Source organism: Musa acuminata, chromosome BXJ3-11 (genome assembly GCF_036884655.1).
Source record: "Musa acuminata AAA Group cultivar baxijiao chromosome BXJ3-11, Cavendish_Baxijiao_AAA, whole genome shotgun sequence".
NCBI classification, from domain to species: domain Eukaryota; kingdom Viridiplantae; phylum Streptophyta; class Magnoliopsida; order Zingiberales; family Musaceae; genus Musa; species Musa acuminata.
This window is the reverse complement of record NC_088359.1, coordinates 31,805,719-31,821,026: the sequence shown is the minus strand read 5'-3', so window position 1 is coordinate 31,821,026 and position 15,308 is coordinate 31,805,719. Positions and strand designations below refer to the sequence as shown.

The window sequence follows — 15,308 nt, the reverse complement described above, 5'->3', positions numbered from 1 at the left end:
ATATTACGTGATGATGATAGCTATTGCATCAGGGAAAAGAGCTTTATGGCTATTTAGGGATATCGATCAACCATATTTGTAACGTATGCATTTAAAACTAAATTATGGAAAGCTATAAATGAACTCGAGATACAAAAATGCTCCTCGTCACATTTTGATTTGCATATGCCTCCTCCTTTCTCTTCTGTTTACGGACTCGATTGTACAGCCAAAATAGTCATTATACGTGTAAGCATCTATACCAACTTTTGTATATGAATGTTATCTGTTCAATAACATTAGGCATCTAGAAAGATCGGAGTGTTGTAGGTTACCTAATCAAGCCATATTGCAGCAGAGGAAAAAAATATATGCACTTCGTATTAAGGGAGAGCTACTGTTGGATTCCATGAGGGCAAAAGTAGCAGCAAATGCCTGCTACTTTTCATCTTAACTTGCACATTTGCATGACACAACCACAACACCGGATATATCACAATCAAAACACCAGAAATAAATGACAAATGAAAGTTGTTGTTAGTTCATTTAAAAGCTACTGCATCCTGAAGAACTAAATGAAGCTAAAAGTTGAGGTCCAGAAACATAGTGTGACAGAAGCAACCATGCTGCTGTGTGCTCAAATTGTTCTCTCCAAGTGATAAATTCTCAAAATAAAATTAAAATTCAAGGACTAAGCCATCAATTTGTCTGTAGACTGCTGGCGAAAATTGTAGCAGACTCTGTCAGCTTCTTCCTCTATAGCTCATCCTGAAACCATCAGGAGAATAATTTTACAGATCCAACAACTATAATTGCACAAAATCTCTGGGAAAAACAGGGAGACATCAGAGCTAAGAGAATATTACATGGGGAGTTTCATTGTCCTCTTCTGCATCTGAATCAGACTTTGAATCAGCATCTTCTGCATCATCCTCATCTTCGTTCTACCCACAAAATGCAAAGGGTGCCAAAACAATTATTAAAATATGGGAAAAAGAAGATGCACAAAGAAATATCATTTTGAAGCTTACATCTAAATCTGATTCATCATCCTTGGCTTCCTGTTATAAGAGGAACAAGAGAACTTGTTTAGAAAGATACTCTACACCCCCGAAAAGGTCAATAGAACCATGGAAATTAATCTAAGCATAGAACCAGTTAAATAAAGAGCTTCCGTTGAGCCAAAAGGGAAAACAAATGGCAGATGAAATGTCATCCACATTGCCTCTAGATCATTGAGGGAGGTAGGCACCCAAACATGCACATATGTTGTGGATTAAGCAATGCAATCTATCAATCGGAATATATATCTAATGATCGAGACCAAGTTACCATTAACCACAATCAAATTTTCAACACAATATAAAAAGGGAGAAAAACACTTGGTAAGGGGTGTATACATCCCAAACTATCTATATCAGTGAAGCCGCAAATCTGAAATGACTGAAATCTTATCGCTGATGGGGACTCTATATGGGCTTTACGGACGCAGGCAAGTGTGTCAAGGGGCAAACTTCTGGAGTCCCATTGAAAGGAAAACTCGGTGGTTTGGAAGAAAGACTATACTAAGCAGGGAAACAACTTGAAAGGGTATCTCCTAGAGTGCAAATTAGGTCTTGCAAGGCCTTTTGGTATTTATGCACCATTGGGGCCAAATGCTAATAACACCAAGGGAAGAAAACTCTCGCTAGAAAGCGACATAAATATTCCGCTCTTAACCTCCTTCCCCATCCAACAACCATGGTTTTGTAGCATTTAAATAAGACAGCGTATGGAAGGAGCCTAGAGTAGAAGAAGGCCCCCTATGTGATTCTCAATTCATAAGTTCAACACCAAATGGAGGACAGTGGATCAACCACTTGTGAAAATTACAACCAGATTTTAATGCACTTTCTAAAATGGTCACAAGGTCTGCCGTACCGTACCATACCAACGTTTCGACCCGAGCTCGATACCGGTATGGTACGGTATACCGCTCGGTACACCCAGTGTACCGAGCGGTACACTCAGGTGTATCGAGCACTGTAGCACTGCTTCAGTACTACAGTATTACTGCTACAGTACAGACCGATACAGAACGGTCCACGTACCGCTGGCCCTTCGGACCAATACGTACCGCCCGTACCGGGTGGTACGATCCGATATAGCAAACCTTATGATCATGATATGACGTAAAGTCCAAAAAGCTCTCTCTTAAATCTCAGAATTTCCCTCACAGACCCTAGGAACCCAGAAACTTGTAAAATCTTCAGAAAATAGTGTGTTGGATAATATATTTAAATCTAGATAACTTGGTTGCTTTCTTAATTTACATATCTGAAGAAACCACCTAATTTATCATAACATATTTATGTCAAATCAAATCCATGCAATCATTATGTATAGAAGTCTACCTAATTGGAAAAGTAATCTATATGAAGATCTAAATTAACTCACACAGCACCAAAGGCATTGCACTTGTAACACAACTCAATATTTCAGGAATCTATGTTAAGAAATGAGTAGAAAGACATTTTGTCATCAATTGGTTATATAAGAAGAGAATCTCTTCAAACCCCAGCAATCTTTATCTATTGTATAATCTTTGAAAGAAAATGCAATAGTTTTTAAAGAAAAATAGCATGGAAGGATATGCATATGTCACTGAAAAAACAACAGGATATAAGAACTACTGAGGTGAGAAAAATGCCAGCATACCTCTTCTTCTTTCTTTTTCTCGGCCTCATCAAATACAGCCTTTTCAGCCTGAAAAATAAAATAAAAGAATTTAGTAGTTGATTATTCTATGAGATACTGTCAACAATTGGAATTTTGAAACACCTACATCCTTAAGCTTGCCCCATGTTTCTTCGGCAATTTTCTTAGCATACTCAGGGTCATCACAGACCAAAATGTTGTCAAATAGTGACCCAGCTTTGACCTGAAAAGCACATAAGGTTGTCATACACTCAATATGTAAATTAGACTCAAGCGGAGGGAATTGTAGCTTTACCTGCCACAACTCAATGCCTACATATCTCAAGTTGGGGTAAGCATAAATGTAGGGATCGTCCTTGAAATCTGCATGGAGATTAAAGGTCAAAGTCAACTGACAGAAAAGGAAGAACATACTAACTTCAAAGTGACAAAAAAGAAGTACCTGGATTGTCAATCATTGGTGCCTTCCACTTCCCCTTATAATTAGGATTCTTGATTTTCTGTAAAGAGAGCAAAGCAAATAATCAGGATTTTCAATCAAGCTCTAATGCTGATGCTGGTTAGAAAGACTAGCTATATAGACCTTTTGCTTCCAGGGTCCCTTATATTCAGGGTTTGGAATGGTTGGGGCTGTCCATTCACCATCTTCTTCTTCATCCCAATCTTCTGGCTGGACAATTACACAATAGCAAAAGATGGTGAGAGTACATGACACAAGAACAACACTTCCTAGAAGCAGTACTAAGAAAATTATACCTTTGTCGCATGAGGATCAGGGATCTCCTTAGGAATGTCATCATACCCCTGCATCAATAAGGTTAAGTTAGTTTCATGTCATCAAAAGGTACCATACATCAAGATAAAATAAATAGGAATAGCGTGTAAGCAACAAAAAGCATAGATGTATGTTTCTTATTGTCATGCAAAGAAATATAAGATGAAAATTAAAATGATCAATAATAGCAAAATATACAATACATATACACACAAAAATTCATGCACAAGCAAAAATCCATTATATATAATCGCAAATATATATATATATATATGCACACACACGCACATGCACGATGTATATGATCCACTTTTTTCCTATCAAAATACTGAACATGGCAGCACTGAATTTGATACAGAACAGAAAATTGCAGCCTTTTTGCAAGCCAAAACACAACAGAGTGCAAAGTCATTCAACAGCTCTATTATACAAGGGGTAAATACAAAATATTACATTGACATCTCCCCAAAACAAACAGTAAAGAACTACAAACTCTGGCACAGTGCCACCTCATTGCCTGAGCAAAAAACCAAACCAAAACGGGAAAAGGTATGATAATAAAGTCAAGATTACCTCTGGTTTCTTGTCCTCGGGATCAGGGATGTATTCCTTGTCATCCCAATCTTCTGGCTATGACAACAGACAATTCAATCAAATAAATGCATACAATCAAAGAACACAATCCTCAGCTAGTTAAGATTAATTACTAGAAGGTGCTTACCTTTTTTGCATCAGGATCCTTAATTTGCTTTGGGGGAAGGATATCCCAATCATTATATAGGCTACCCGTTTGCTTCTCATTGTTATCGATAAGAATAGTATACGTAGCATCAGGGCGGACAACGAAAGTGTAAACATGAGTTAGCTGGTCAGTCTCGCAAGTAACTTCTTTCTTGATCAAGTGGTTCTTTCCATCACGTGTGAAGATAGCATGAACCTTTTTGGTGCTGAACCCACAGATATCAGGCCCAAACATGATACTGCAATTTCAAAATGCAGACAATCAATTTGGATTACTAAAAAGGAAAATAAATAAGAAGGTACAGTGTCAGTTGCTATATGGAAGGGAATCAACGAAGGTAAAAAGTACCTATAGGGGGTCTCTCCACCAAATTTCTTCTGATCAATTTCACCACTTAGCAGCTTAATGTAGCCACCTCCGCAGTCAAGTTTCTGTTCATGTTTAACTGAGAATTGCAAGACTAATGTCTTATCCTTGTTGCTGAACTCAGGAAACTCAGCTGAAATAGCATAGAATCTGTAGTCTTCAGTGGTCTGGATGCCTGCAGTAAAGGAATTCATTAAACCAAGAGATCACCATATCAACAAAAGGCATCCAAATTTTTCATAGTGGAATTATTCGATATTAAGCTTTGGACGGCAGCTTTACAACAAAGATCATACAATGATCTTTACAATCTATAGAGGAGTACCTTTATCTTCGGGATCACCAGTCCATTTGCCAGAGGTATGGTTCCAGTCGCCAACCATATTCTCATCCTTCTTCCAATCAGATTTGACCCACCGATTCTCCCATCCATCTTCAAATAACAAAAGAAATGCAGAGAAAAGAATCAATCGAGTATAATATAAATTATTTGTGATCGTTGTACAATATAAATTAACTCCTTATTCTAAATAAATCCTGTACTGCAATCTGGCATGTCACAGCATTTGATAGGAAGATTTAACACATCACACGTTTGGCAAATATTGTCAGAACCATCAAACTAACAGCCACGACGATCGTGAAGCCTCGATGAGCAAACAATTAAAATAAACAGAAACGTCTAAAACACTATCTTTCACAATAGCGAGGATAAAGCTGTAAATCAACAAAGTCCAGGTGAAAGAATATATCAGTATTTTCCCGCCGCTTCCTGTCCAAGAATGAAAAAGGTCAACGCAAAGAAAGAAAGATTTCTATCCACCGCTCCATCAACTTCACTATAAATCACGCGTCAGATGTAATGCATCGATCTATTTAATGAATCATAGCTTGTACAAGCAAAATGATCGAAAAATCATATGCATCATCGTCGGCGGATGGCCGCCAAACTACAGATCGTTAACAGAGAAGTAGGGAGATCATATCAGAGAAGAAGGATATCCAACGAGAGATCGAAGTAATGGCTGCTACCGAGCGTAGAAAGTGTAGTTCAGATCGCAGATCTCAAGTGCGATCGGGAAGGCGCACATACCTCCGAATCGCTCCTCGAAGTAGACCTCAGCGGAAGCGATCGACATGACGGCAAGCGTGACCGCGATGGCGGCGGCGAGGGGAGACCTCCTCCGTATCGCCATTTTGAGCTCCCCCTATTGTCTGTCTATCGAGCTTTACTTCTTGGATCGAGACGGAGGAGTCGAGGTTAAAAGATAAATAGAAGAAGAGATAGAGTAGTACAGAATCCATCCGGTGGTCTTACCTCACCCTCAACTATGCTCGGCCAAAAGGTTGAACACCCAATCGATCGTTGCCACGTGGCAAATCGACGTGTCTGGCCTTCTGTGGAGGACATATGACAGACGGCGGTAGGGCTGCTCCACGGATTTTTTTTCTTTTAATTACCAAAGACTAATGTGGAATTTACACCTAAATATTAGACCTACGATTGTCAAATATTTACGTCAGTGCCACTATCATTATCCCTAAGATGGTTTATTAACTGTATTTTCGAGAACAAAAATGAAATTTATGGCTAACGAGAGGGGCATGTTGGACATTGAATTCGAATAATAAGTAAGAAATGGAACTTGATTTCTTGCTGACGATGGATGGTTACGTGGCATTTCGTCAACATGTCAGTGTGACTAGGCTCGACCAAGCACGAGAGCATGGTCGAATCGAGCAGTATTTAGTGGGCGTTCCACAAGCTCTGCCCTCAGTTTGACCCATCTCAACTTGTATCATGATTTTTATTTTAAAATATTTTATAATAAAATTTTTATAATTTTAAAAATAAAATAAAATAATTTTATTTATCTTGTTGTTGTCAATTATATTAACGAAAAATATAACATGTGACATCATTTATTGGTTTGATACGAAAGTTATATAAAAAAGATAATTTTAACGTCAATTCTATTTTTAACATGGGATATTAAAATTATTATAAATAGAAGAGGTATTAAAATTAATTTTTTAACTTTTACTTTTATATCGATCAAACACATGATGTTTTGTGTTATGTTTTCTATCAATGTAATTGAGAATGTCAGAACAAATAGAATTATTTGTTTTATTTTTAAAACTATAAAAATTTAAATTTAAATTTTCTAAGTACAAAAATCATGTGATGCTAATAGAATCCAAGTAAAATAGATAATCCGTAATTAGTTTTGCTATTTATGTGATTAAGCAATCTATATAGGTTGAACAATGTCTTAAGTTGATCATATCCTTGTCACACCTTCGTGTTAGCTATAATAACTAAATATATTCTAACTTAGTTATAATACAAAACAAGTCATTATTTTATGACTAATTACATATTATCTCATGTAATTAGTTATATTTTATATTATGATATTTATATTTTTAAAAGTTATATTGAGATTTTTATAGTACTGAAAGTAAAATATTTAACTTTGTTACTTCGATAAAACCTCTCTCTCTTAATTTTTTTAATATGTGAAAGTATCTTTTTAACTCGATCTCAATGCTTCACTTTCGTAAATATAGGGATCCTAATATAATTTTTGAAAATATAAAGATCGAGATATTAATAATAATTAATTAAATGTAAAAATATATAATTAGCTTTATAATTTAACTTGCTTTCTCATGCTTAAAGTATCCCAAAATCACTGTTTTAAAGAGAATATATATGTCATGGATAAAAAACATTTGAGTAGAACATCTCAACTCAATTAGAATATACCCTTATGCATCTCACTAATAATAATAAAAAAATATTGCACGTAACATGACTAAAAACATATTTTCTGCTTAATACATCAACTCACAATAATAAAGTAATAAATATAATATTTAATTATTTTTATATATGTAACGATAATCAAAATTCTAAAATAAGTGTTAATGTGCTTTTAGACAAAACAAATTGTTTCCCTGAAGCACAACGAGGAGCCATCAATATTTTTTATCAACTTAGACATATCTATTCTATTCATTGCTTACGCAATAGTAGTTTTAAAAAAAATAAAAAAATATAATAGACATATAATATCGATACCTAAAGAGAATATATCTATATTAAACTAACAATATAAAGAAATACTATGTAAATCAACCTCTCCAAGCATATGTTTAATTTGAATCTACTAAACTAAAGTTGAGCTTTGTATTACTAATAAATATTTGTTCTCACAACCACCAAGTGTAGTTTTTTTATATCAATGAACTGAATATCAGATAGTTTTTCACTTAGAATTAAAGTGGAATATAATATATAAATATAATTTTTTTTTTATTTTTAAACTAAAAGAAAAATAAGAGATATAAGAAAAATATATATTTTTTCGCTCTTAAATGATTTTTTTAACCAATCACACAATATTTTGTTCTTTTAGATATGATAGATAATATAGAAAGATGAACTTATCAAATTATTTTCATCATATCGGATTCATAATTAAAATTGATCATATCATATGGCCTAGGTAGTATTACAAAAGATGTCATTGATGTCTAGATCAACCAAACATAGTTTAGACTTGTGCGTGTAGTGTTATTTGTTACGCCTCTAAGGTGAAAACAGAACTCTCGAGAAGGTTGTCTAAGGTACCACTTGTACAAATACCAAAATCGAAAGAGATTAAGTCAGTCCCTTTGATGTTCGAGTTAGTAACTCGAGGTAGATGATTACAGTCACCAATGAAAAAAAAAAAAGTGATATCTTTACTATGTTAAAATTAATCTTTTATACCTGGTAGTGAAGGAACGTCATGTTATGTAGATTATTTTTCTGTGGTGGCTTTTAATCGGTCTTACTAATCTTAATTTGATCTTTTATCCATATAGGTGACAACCAAAGATAACTCGTAACTATATGCTTTAGATGCAAGGGTCCTTATGCTCATTTGATCACTTCTTTGAGGTGGAGCAAGGGTGCTCGACCAATGTACCTCGGGCACATCTAAGAAAAGAGGGGTGGGAGCTTATCCTCTAATTTCAAGTAGTAAGTCGATCATCGAGTCCCAACTAACCCACCTCAGGTAAATAGGGGGCCAACACCCAACCCCTCCACCATAGTTGGAGGAGGTCTTCACTTAACTAGCCCATCTCAAGCGAAGAGGGGGTTGAAACCCAACCACTCCACTTTAGTCAAAGAAGGAGGTCAGAGTCTGACCAACCCACCTTAGGTGGAGAGAGAGTCAATGCTTAACTCCTCCACCTCAATCCGAGGAGGTTGACACCCAACCTCACCCCCTAAACAAAAAGGGAGGCGGGCGCTTGACCTACCCACCTCGAGCAATGAGGAGGTTGGCGCCCGACCTCTCTACCTTAGGTTAGCCTCGAGGGGGTTGAGCTTTTTCAATATCAATGTCTTGGACAAGCCTCACTTTAGGTTGATCATGTTTCTTGACTTGATCTGTGCCTTTGAATGCTTTCTTTAGGTGTGATTGATTTTTCTGATTTATATGCCTCAAGTACATATTACCTTATACCTCCTATCATGGTAGGTTTCTTCCTATACCGATTTGAGTTTGTCAATTCATACACCTCAATTATCTTTTATCATGTGCCTCCCACTATAATAGATTTCTTCTTATGCGGGTCAGATTTTGCCAACTCACATGTCTCATACACACTTTTGTCTTATGCCTCTCGTTATAGTATTTTTTTTTCATATTTTCTAATTTGTACGTCGATTATTTTTATACTTTTTAAGATACCCATTCATTAATCAGTATATTTTTATATTTGACCCAAATATAAGAGGAGAGAGATTGATTCCCTCATAATAAATCCCTCTTAGCCATAGGGTGAGACTCATTCCCTCATTCGAGCCTTTTTTGTCTCCTTTAGGAGCTTCTTCTTTCTAGCCTTGATTTTTTTTCTTCAAGATGAGTTGGTTGTTGGTTCTCTTTTTGAAGGCATATTGGTTTCTAAGTATCTCATCCTTAAGGTGCATCATCTCTTTAGCACCTCAACTTTCTAACACCTTGATCTCTAAGAACTTCTTCCACATTTATAGGTCAAGATATATTCCTTTGGTATGCAAGATTCTTTCGATCTCATAGCCATCGAATGACCGAGGAGGTTACTACTCCATCCTCGGATAGCCCAAGGGCGGAGGAAGTTCTGACCTCTACTTTATCAAGAGAGTCGATCCCAATGAACTCGAATATTCCTTATGAAAAGCTTGTATAATAGGAACTCAACGATGAATACACGACTCCTAAACCACTTGCAGACTAGGAACTCCATCTAAGTCAAGTTCAAGCTACAAGTTCCTAAGCTCAGTCATTGTCTATATGACCTAATGTTTAGGTATTTTTGTTTGTCTTATAATACTCTAGAAGTTATACTTCATATTCTCCTCTACATAATAATCATATCTTGCCTCTACTTATAGAGAATATTAGCCTCACAAATAATGCCCAACTTCTAGTGCTATTTGGTAGTGTTCATTAGAGAGTGCTGTCATGTTAGTACTATCTCAACCCGTAAACTCTTTATTGCCTACTTTAGTTATGCAAGATAAAAAAAGTGGCACTATCCAACTGCTCATGAGAGCTTTAAGATGAGTGGTTCCCTTTTTAATAATAAGGATTGGAATGAATGCTTATTCCTTATAGGTATTGGTTAAGATTATGAGTTCAATCTCACCTGGTCTATATGCTCTATATATAACACATTTTCCTTCCTATTTGATGAGGATGTGGATCAAGTGTTTTAGTTGAAAGATGTACTCTCTTTTTTTTAGGCTATCAAGAAAATAAATGATGATTGGTTGATTGATATGGGTCTCAACTTGGTTCCTTGGGGTATAGATATTTTTACACTTTGATAAACTAACCTATGCAATCTCATGACTTTGGTCTCCTATAAGTATGGATCATTGAGCATTGAGGAGAAGGGGAATTGGTTCCTTTTCGGGGACAATGGTAGCTTCTTCGACTCCTTCGTCTTTTTGCGAGCCATCACCCACGACATTGGCCTAACTCGGTCTGACCATCATTCTATCGACATAATATTAGGAGGAGACAATAATTGATTATAAGACTTTTATTGGGTTCAAGAAGCAATTTGAGAGGTCAGGGATCACCTCATATCTGCTAGTCATAGGTGATTTCCCAACTGTATCAGTACAGGTACTATGTCGTCTTAGCCTGTTTTAAGATGAGGTACCCTGGGGTAGAGATCGAAGAAGATCCATTCATCGAGTATCTCAAATATTAAAATATTCTGATAGCTACCTATGTCCTCTTTAACGATGACCCTAATTCATCACCTCTCTCTAATACTTAGTCTGTTGTATTATCACGTTATGTTGACATTCTCTAAGTTGTCGAGTATGTCTACCTAACTTAGTCCTTATATCTTTATTTTGTTGCATCATTGGGCTTGTCTACTTAATTAATCTTCTACTTCATAGGTTAATATCTCATTTTATATATAGAGGTTTAGTCGAGTTGGTATATTATTTCAAAATATTAAAACTTTCTTTCCTTTAATTGAATGAAAATATTTTTTTTTTTTATAAATAACACCAAAGACATGTAAGACCAATGTTTGATGCTCAAGGCATAGTCATCCCAATCTGACACTAAGGGATGTCTTAGTGGTATAACTTTTTTAAATTTTTAATGTGTCGTGCCTTTAGCAACACCACTCTCTTTATTGTTTGGAGGCAATCGGTTTCGTCTTGGACGACTTTGAATAATTAGACAAACTGGTATGCTATATAACATCTATATGATAGAGATAGTTGATCTTATAGCTGCTTGTGTAAGGACACTATGGATATAATATACGTACTCATTGGAGAGAATGAGTTCACTGAATGTTCCGCTTACAAAATGTTGGATGGTTAATGATATCTCATTGTCAGACAACGATTTTATGGTCTTAGTTATGTATGTAGTCATTAGACTTGAAATACGAATGATGCTTTCTTTGAGTACTTCATTCTTTAATACTGGACTCATATATCTGAAAGTTTCACATCTAACAAAATCGATCATTGAGAGTAGTAGTCAAACTTACGAATGTAATTGAGTGTCAATAAATGATCATCCACTATTAGTATAATGAGAGGAATACCCTAAGTACTCTCAAATAAATTCCTAGCTAGGGTCGATCAGATCATGATGAATCCAATAAGCGTGAGACTCAGATTGAGAGATAAGTTTTCTAGGAGAATATGATGAGAGTAAGACTTGGATAAATTCTATATGGGTTTGACAGTACCAGGCTCGGTATATAGTCTCTAGAATAATAGATCAATGATGAACTTTATATACATGGTAATTGAGAGTAGATAGGTCCAATGTATTAGATCTCTCTATACCATTTGAGGACTATAGCATAGTGCTCTAGTATATAGTTGATATGTTGAGTGAATTATTATGGGGATAATAATTCTCTGAGTTAGAAAGAGTTTTGATAGGTGCAACTCAGGCTAGCTCGATATTGAGCATAAAGGGTCATACACATATGATAGACAATACGACTTGTCAATTGGGTGAGACTCGATAGGGCTTAGAGTGGTTATTGGATAAGAATCTAGTTTCCATAAAGTAAGATAATTTGTAGGAAAACTTGAACTTATCTCATTTCACTAACGGGGTTTTCATTAGATAGGGGTCTCTTAAGAGCCCCTTCTTTATATGTAGGAAAACTTTGATTTGTCATATTTAGATATGTTAGTTTTGACCTTAGACAGGAAACTTTGGTTGCTCTACTATGATGACCTTGGGGTCGAGACTAATAGTGGCTGCTCCTGCTTTGGCCTCTTGCATGATTCCTCATACTTGGTTGAGACCATTGTCTTAGCAATGCCTTGATTGACCCTTTGAAGTGTCCTTCCTATCAATAACAAAAAAGATGAGAAGGCTTGAGCCCCATTATAAAGGTCTGCATTATGAGTAATGATGAATAACTACTATACCTCGATCTTATTTGTAAACTGAGCGATAAAATTTACAAGTTTTTCTTTCTCCTTGTGCCTAAGTATAAGGATTATTGTCACTGAAGACCAAGGGCATACTTTCCTTTTGAAGTGATATTCAAACTCCAATGCTAGTTTGAGTGAAATAGTATATGAAAAGTGACTTTAAGCAAGTGTATCATTCTTGTATATGGCCTCTTAATGTGATCGAGAAGGTATGACACATTAGGACATCCGAGATATCATATAACGACATTTAGGCATAGAACACTATAATATACTCCATCGGGTTGATAATACAATTGAATGCTTCCATAGGTGGGAGATGAATATTTGTTGAAATTAGTTCATCTTGGATTTACTAAGTGAATGATGATCGACTCGTCTCAAATTCAAGTAGGGCAAAGTGAGGGCGGTATGATTCATTGAATTTCATGATTTGGGACTAAAGTGCATCGTTGGCCATGGGTGCTCTTGAGATGTCAACATCGCGTCGAGTCAAGGAATCTCGATGGGCACCGTTGGCCATGGATTCGGGGACTGTGGACTAGTTGAGAAAAAGTGGATCAACGACCTATATTATTCTTGGTAATATCTGTACTTGGTGAATGAGATTTAAGAACACATCAATGAGGATGAGGAGGCAGCCCAAAGTCATCCTTGGAGGTGAGAGACCTAGGACATTGAATACGAACCAATATTGTATTAGAGTCTACACTGAGATGGATGCATCAATGTCTAGAAAGGGTGGCTACTGCCTCCTTTAGGTGAAAATATTATAAGTTAGGTACAATGTCTCTTCGGTCGAGTGCTCATTTAGAGGATCGACGGGCGGGTGTTTGTGGAACATTGGGTCCTTTTTTTAATAGTAAAAATATCACGTAAAAATATCATTGATGTCTGAATCAACCCGATGTGGTTTAGACTATGTACACATGATTATTTGAGGGGCCTTCGAGATGAAAATGTTAAGCTCCCAAGAAGATTGTCCGAAGTACCACTTACATAAGGATATGTTGGGAAAAGTTTCTCGAGTTAGTTCTTTCGGTGCTTGAGTTAATAATCCAAGATAGATGAGTACGATCATCAATAATTAAAAAAATAATATATTGATTATGTTAAAAATAAACATTTATACATGATAGTAAAAAGATATAATATTATGTAGAATATTTTTCGGGAGGATAACGTTTAATTATCTTTAAGAGGCAATCTATAATTATTTACTTTTGACATGATAAGGAATTAAGTTTTATCGCTAAGTAATAACTATGTAACTTTTATGTTAAATTTTTTTAAAAATATAATTATTATTCAAGGTAACAATGTGGATAATATTTTTTTATTAGCATGTCATTGTAGGTCTATATTCCATGATTGTACGCATCCAAAGTCGAGGTTTTAGTCCTGCAACTAGATTTGGATCGGATTGGCTGATAGGTAAGTTTTCAGTCGTTATATCCCACCACATCTAAATCTATACCTCAATGTCATTCGTAGGCAATAAATAATTACAAGATAAATATATATAGAATATGCATGTTTGATGGCGGATCGACAATGACATGAGTTCATGAGTAACATCAAACAATTGTAACGATATCATCACATAAAATTCCACAGGATAATGTATATGACCATTATAAATCCAACTTTTCAGGCTCTGCGCACAAAATGCACGGACCCACGTCACCTGCCACGTATGCCCCACCGTCCTTCCGAGGCCCATGCCTTTGACCAATTGCGCGATGCGTCACGCGTGAGTCACCTATTGGGCCGCCTCGGCGCGTTCCGGCTCGGCTGCGTCAGCCAGGCAGGGCGAAGCCCACCCCGTCCCACCGTCAAAAAGGGAAAGCGAGACATAGCAACAGATCAGCTGTCTATAACGATGCAGAGTTCAGGGAACCTACCTCAAATCAGCTCCTCACTGACCAACTCACGAACAAGCCACGACCTCAGTGGGACCCACGCACGCTTTCTTTTCCTAGATCCTGTCTGGAGAGGGACAGCCGTGGCGCACTAGCCTCGGAGCCCCTACGAGGACGGAGGGCGTTTCCGTAATATTGGACGACGCAAAGCAAACTATTAGGTCGCCTCATTCCGTCTCACTATTCCTACATTGTCTGAATAAAGAGTAGGGAGAGCAAAGAAAGAGAGGGATAAAGAAAAGGAGATAGAGAGGGGGGGAAGAACGAGAAAGGGGAAAAGGGTGGGCTTCTCCTGCGTCGTTAATGGCGGTTAGGGTTTTCCATTCGTCGCCCTAAACCCGCCCGTTTCTCCATCTCTTCCCCTGTTCCTCTTCCTCGTCCTCGGAATCTTGGGTACCTTCCCCCTTGAATTGTCGCGGGAAGAGCTGCGGTGGCGGCGGGCTGGTGATGGGCGCCCAGGGCAAGACGTCCAATTCCTCGAGTTCTTTGGTCAGTTCTTTCTAGGGTTTCTGAAAATTCGTTTCCCGTTAGGGAAAGATCTTGGGTTCTTTTTTCTTGGGTGCCCTAGTTTTTGTGATCGGTGCTTGTCTTCTTGAATCCTTTTGATTTTTGCACTGTTCTTGCTATCTTAGGGTCTCGTGTTCCCTTCTTGTTTAGTAATCCACTGGTTCTGCCACTGTGGTTATGGGCCCTTGTTATCAGCTTAGGCGCTCATCTCGCCTGTACCAATTTCTTTACCTTTCGGGTTTTTGTTTCTGTTTTTGATTCGTCCAGGGAATCACTTCCGTCAGTGACTAGCCCATTTTATATCGTCATGTGTCCCGGTTTGCCTGCCTTCATTTAGTTCAG

The 15,308-nt window shown here is 36.9% G+C and overlaps 2 protein-coding genes across 5 annotated transcripts in view; one reads left to right on the top strand and one right to left on the bottom strand.

Moving 5' to 3' along the window:
• Positions 1-470: 470 nt before the first annotated feature.
• On the bottom strand, positions 471-5,825 carry LOC135653337 (calreticulin-like). 2 transcript variants are annotated; one of them, XR_010502394.1, is made up of 15 exons: positions 5,653-5,825; positions 4,885-4,992; positions 4,542-4,734; positions 4,173-4,431; positions 4,025-4,081; positions 3,433-3,480; positions 3,260-3,346; positions 3,119-3,176; positions 2,972-3,039; positions 2,804-2,899; positions 2,677-2,724; positions 1,011-1,040; positions 846-923; positions 664-747; positions 471-630 (listed from the first exon to the last, which is right to left on the bottom strand). XR_010502394.1 is itself a non-coding variant. In XM_065175217.1 (14 exons), exons 1-14 carry the CDS (start codon positions 5,753-5,755, stop codon positions 736-738), a joined length of 1,245 nt encoding a protein of 414 aa, XP_065031289.1. In that variant the 5' UTR covers positions 5,756-5,825; the 3' UTR covers positions 471-735. The 2 variants fall into 2 exon arrangements, 1 of the variants encoding a protein (XP_065031289.1); XM_065175217.1 differs by having other exon boundaries at positions 471-747.
• Positions 5,826-14,674: 8,849 nt separating this feature from the next.
• LOC135585328 (uncharacterized) overlaps positions 14,675-15,308 on the top strand; it is a 28,140-nt gene continuing 27,506 nt past the window's right edge. For 2 of the 3 annotated variants that reach the window (XM_065172929.1, XM_065172928.1), the window contains exon 1: positions 14,675-14,948. In XM_065172929.1, the coding sequence (XP_065029001.1) occupies positions 14,907-14,948 (42 nt within the window). In that variant the 5' untranslated portion in view covers positions 14,675-14,906. The remainder of the gene's footprint in view (positions 14,949-15,308) is intronic. The other variant, XM_065172930.1, reaches the window with a different exon arrangement.

What these genes read in the sequence shown, in the direction of transcription:
- LOC135653337 (XM_065175217.1), bottom strand. Translation starts at nt 5,755, where the DNA reads ATGGCGATACGGAGGAGGTCTCCCCTCGCCGCCGCCATCGCGGTCACG. An exon ending in CTTCGAGGAGCGATTCGGAG is followed by an intron (nt 4,993 to 5,652) that starts GTATGTGCGCCT and finishes TGTTATTTGAAG; the next exon opens with ATGGATGGGAGAATCGGTGG. An exon ending in ACCAATGATTGACAATCCAG is followed by an intron (nt 3,040 to 3,118) that starts GTACTTCTTTTT and finishes ATCTCCATGCAG; the next exon opens with ATTTCAAGGACGATCCCTAC.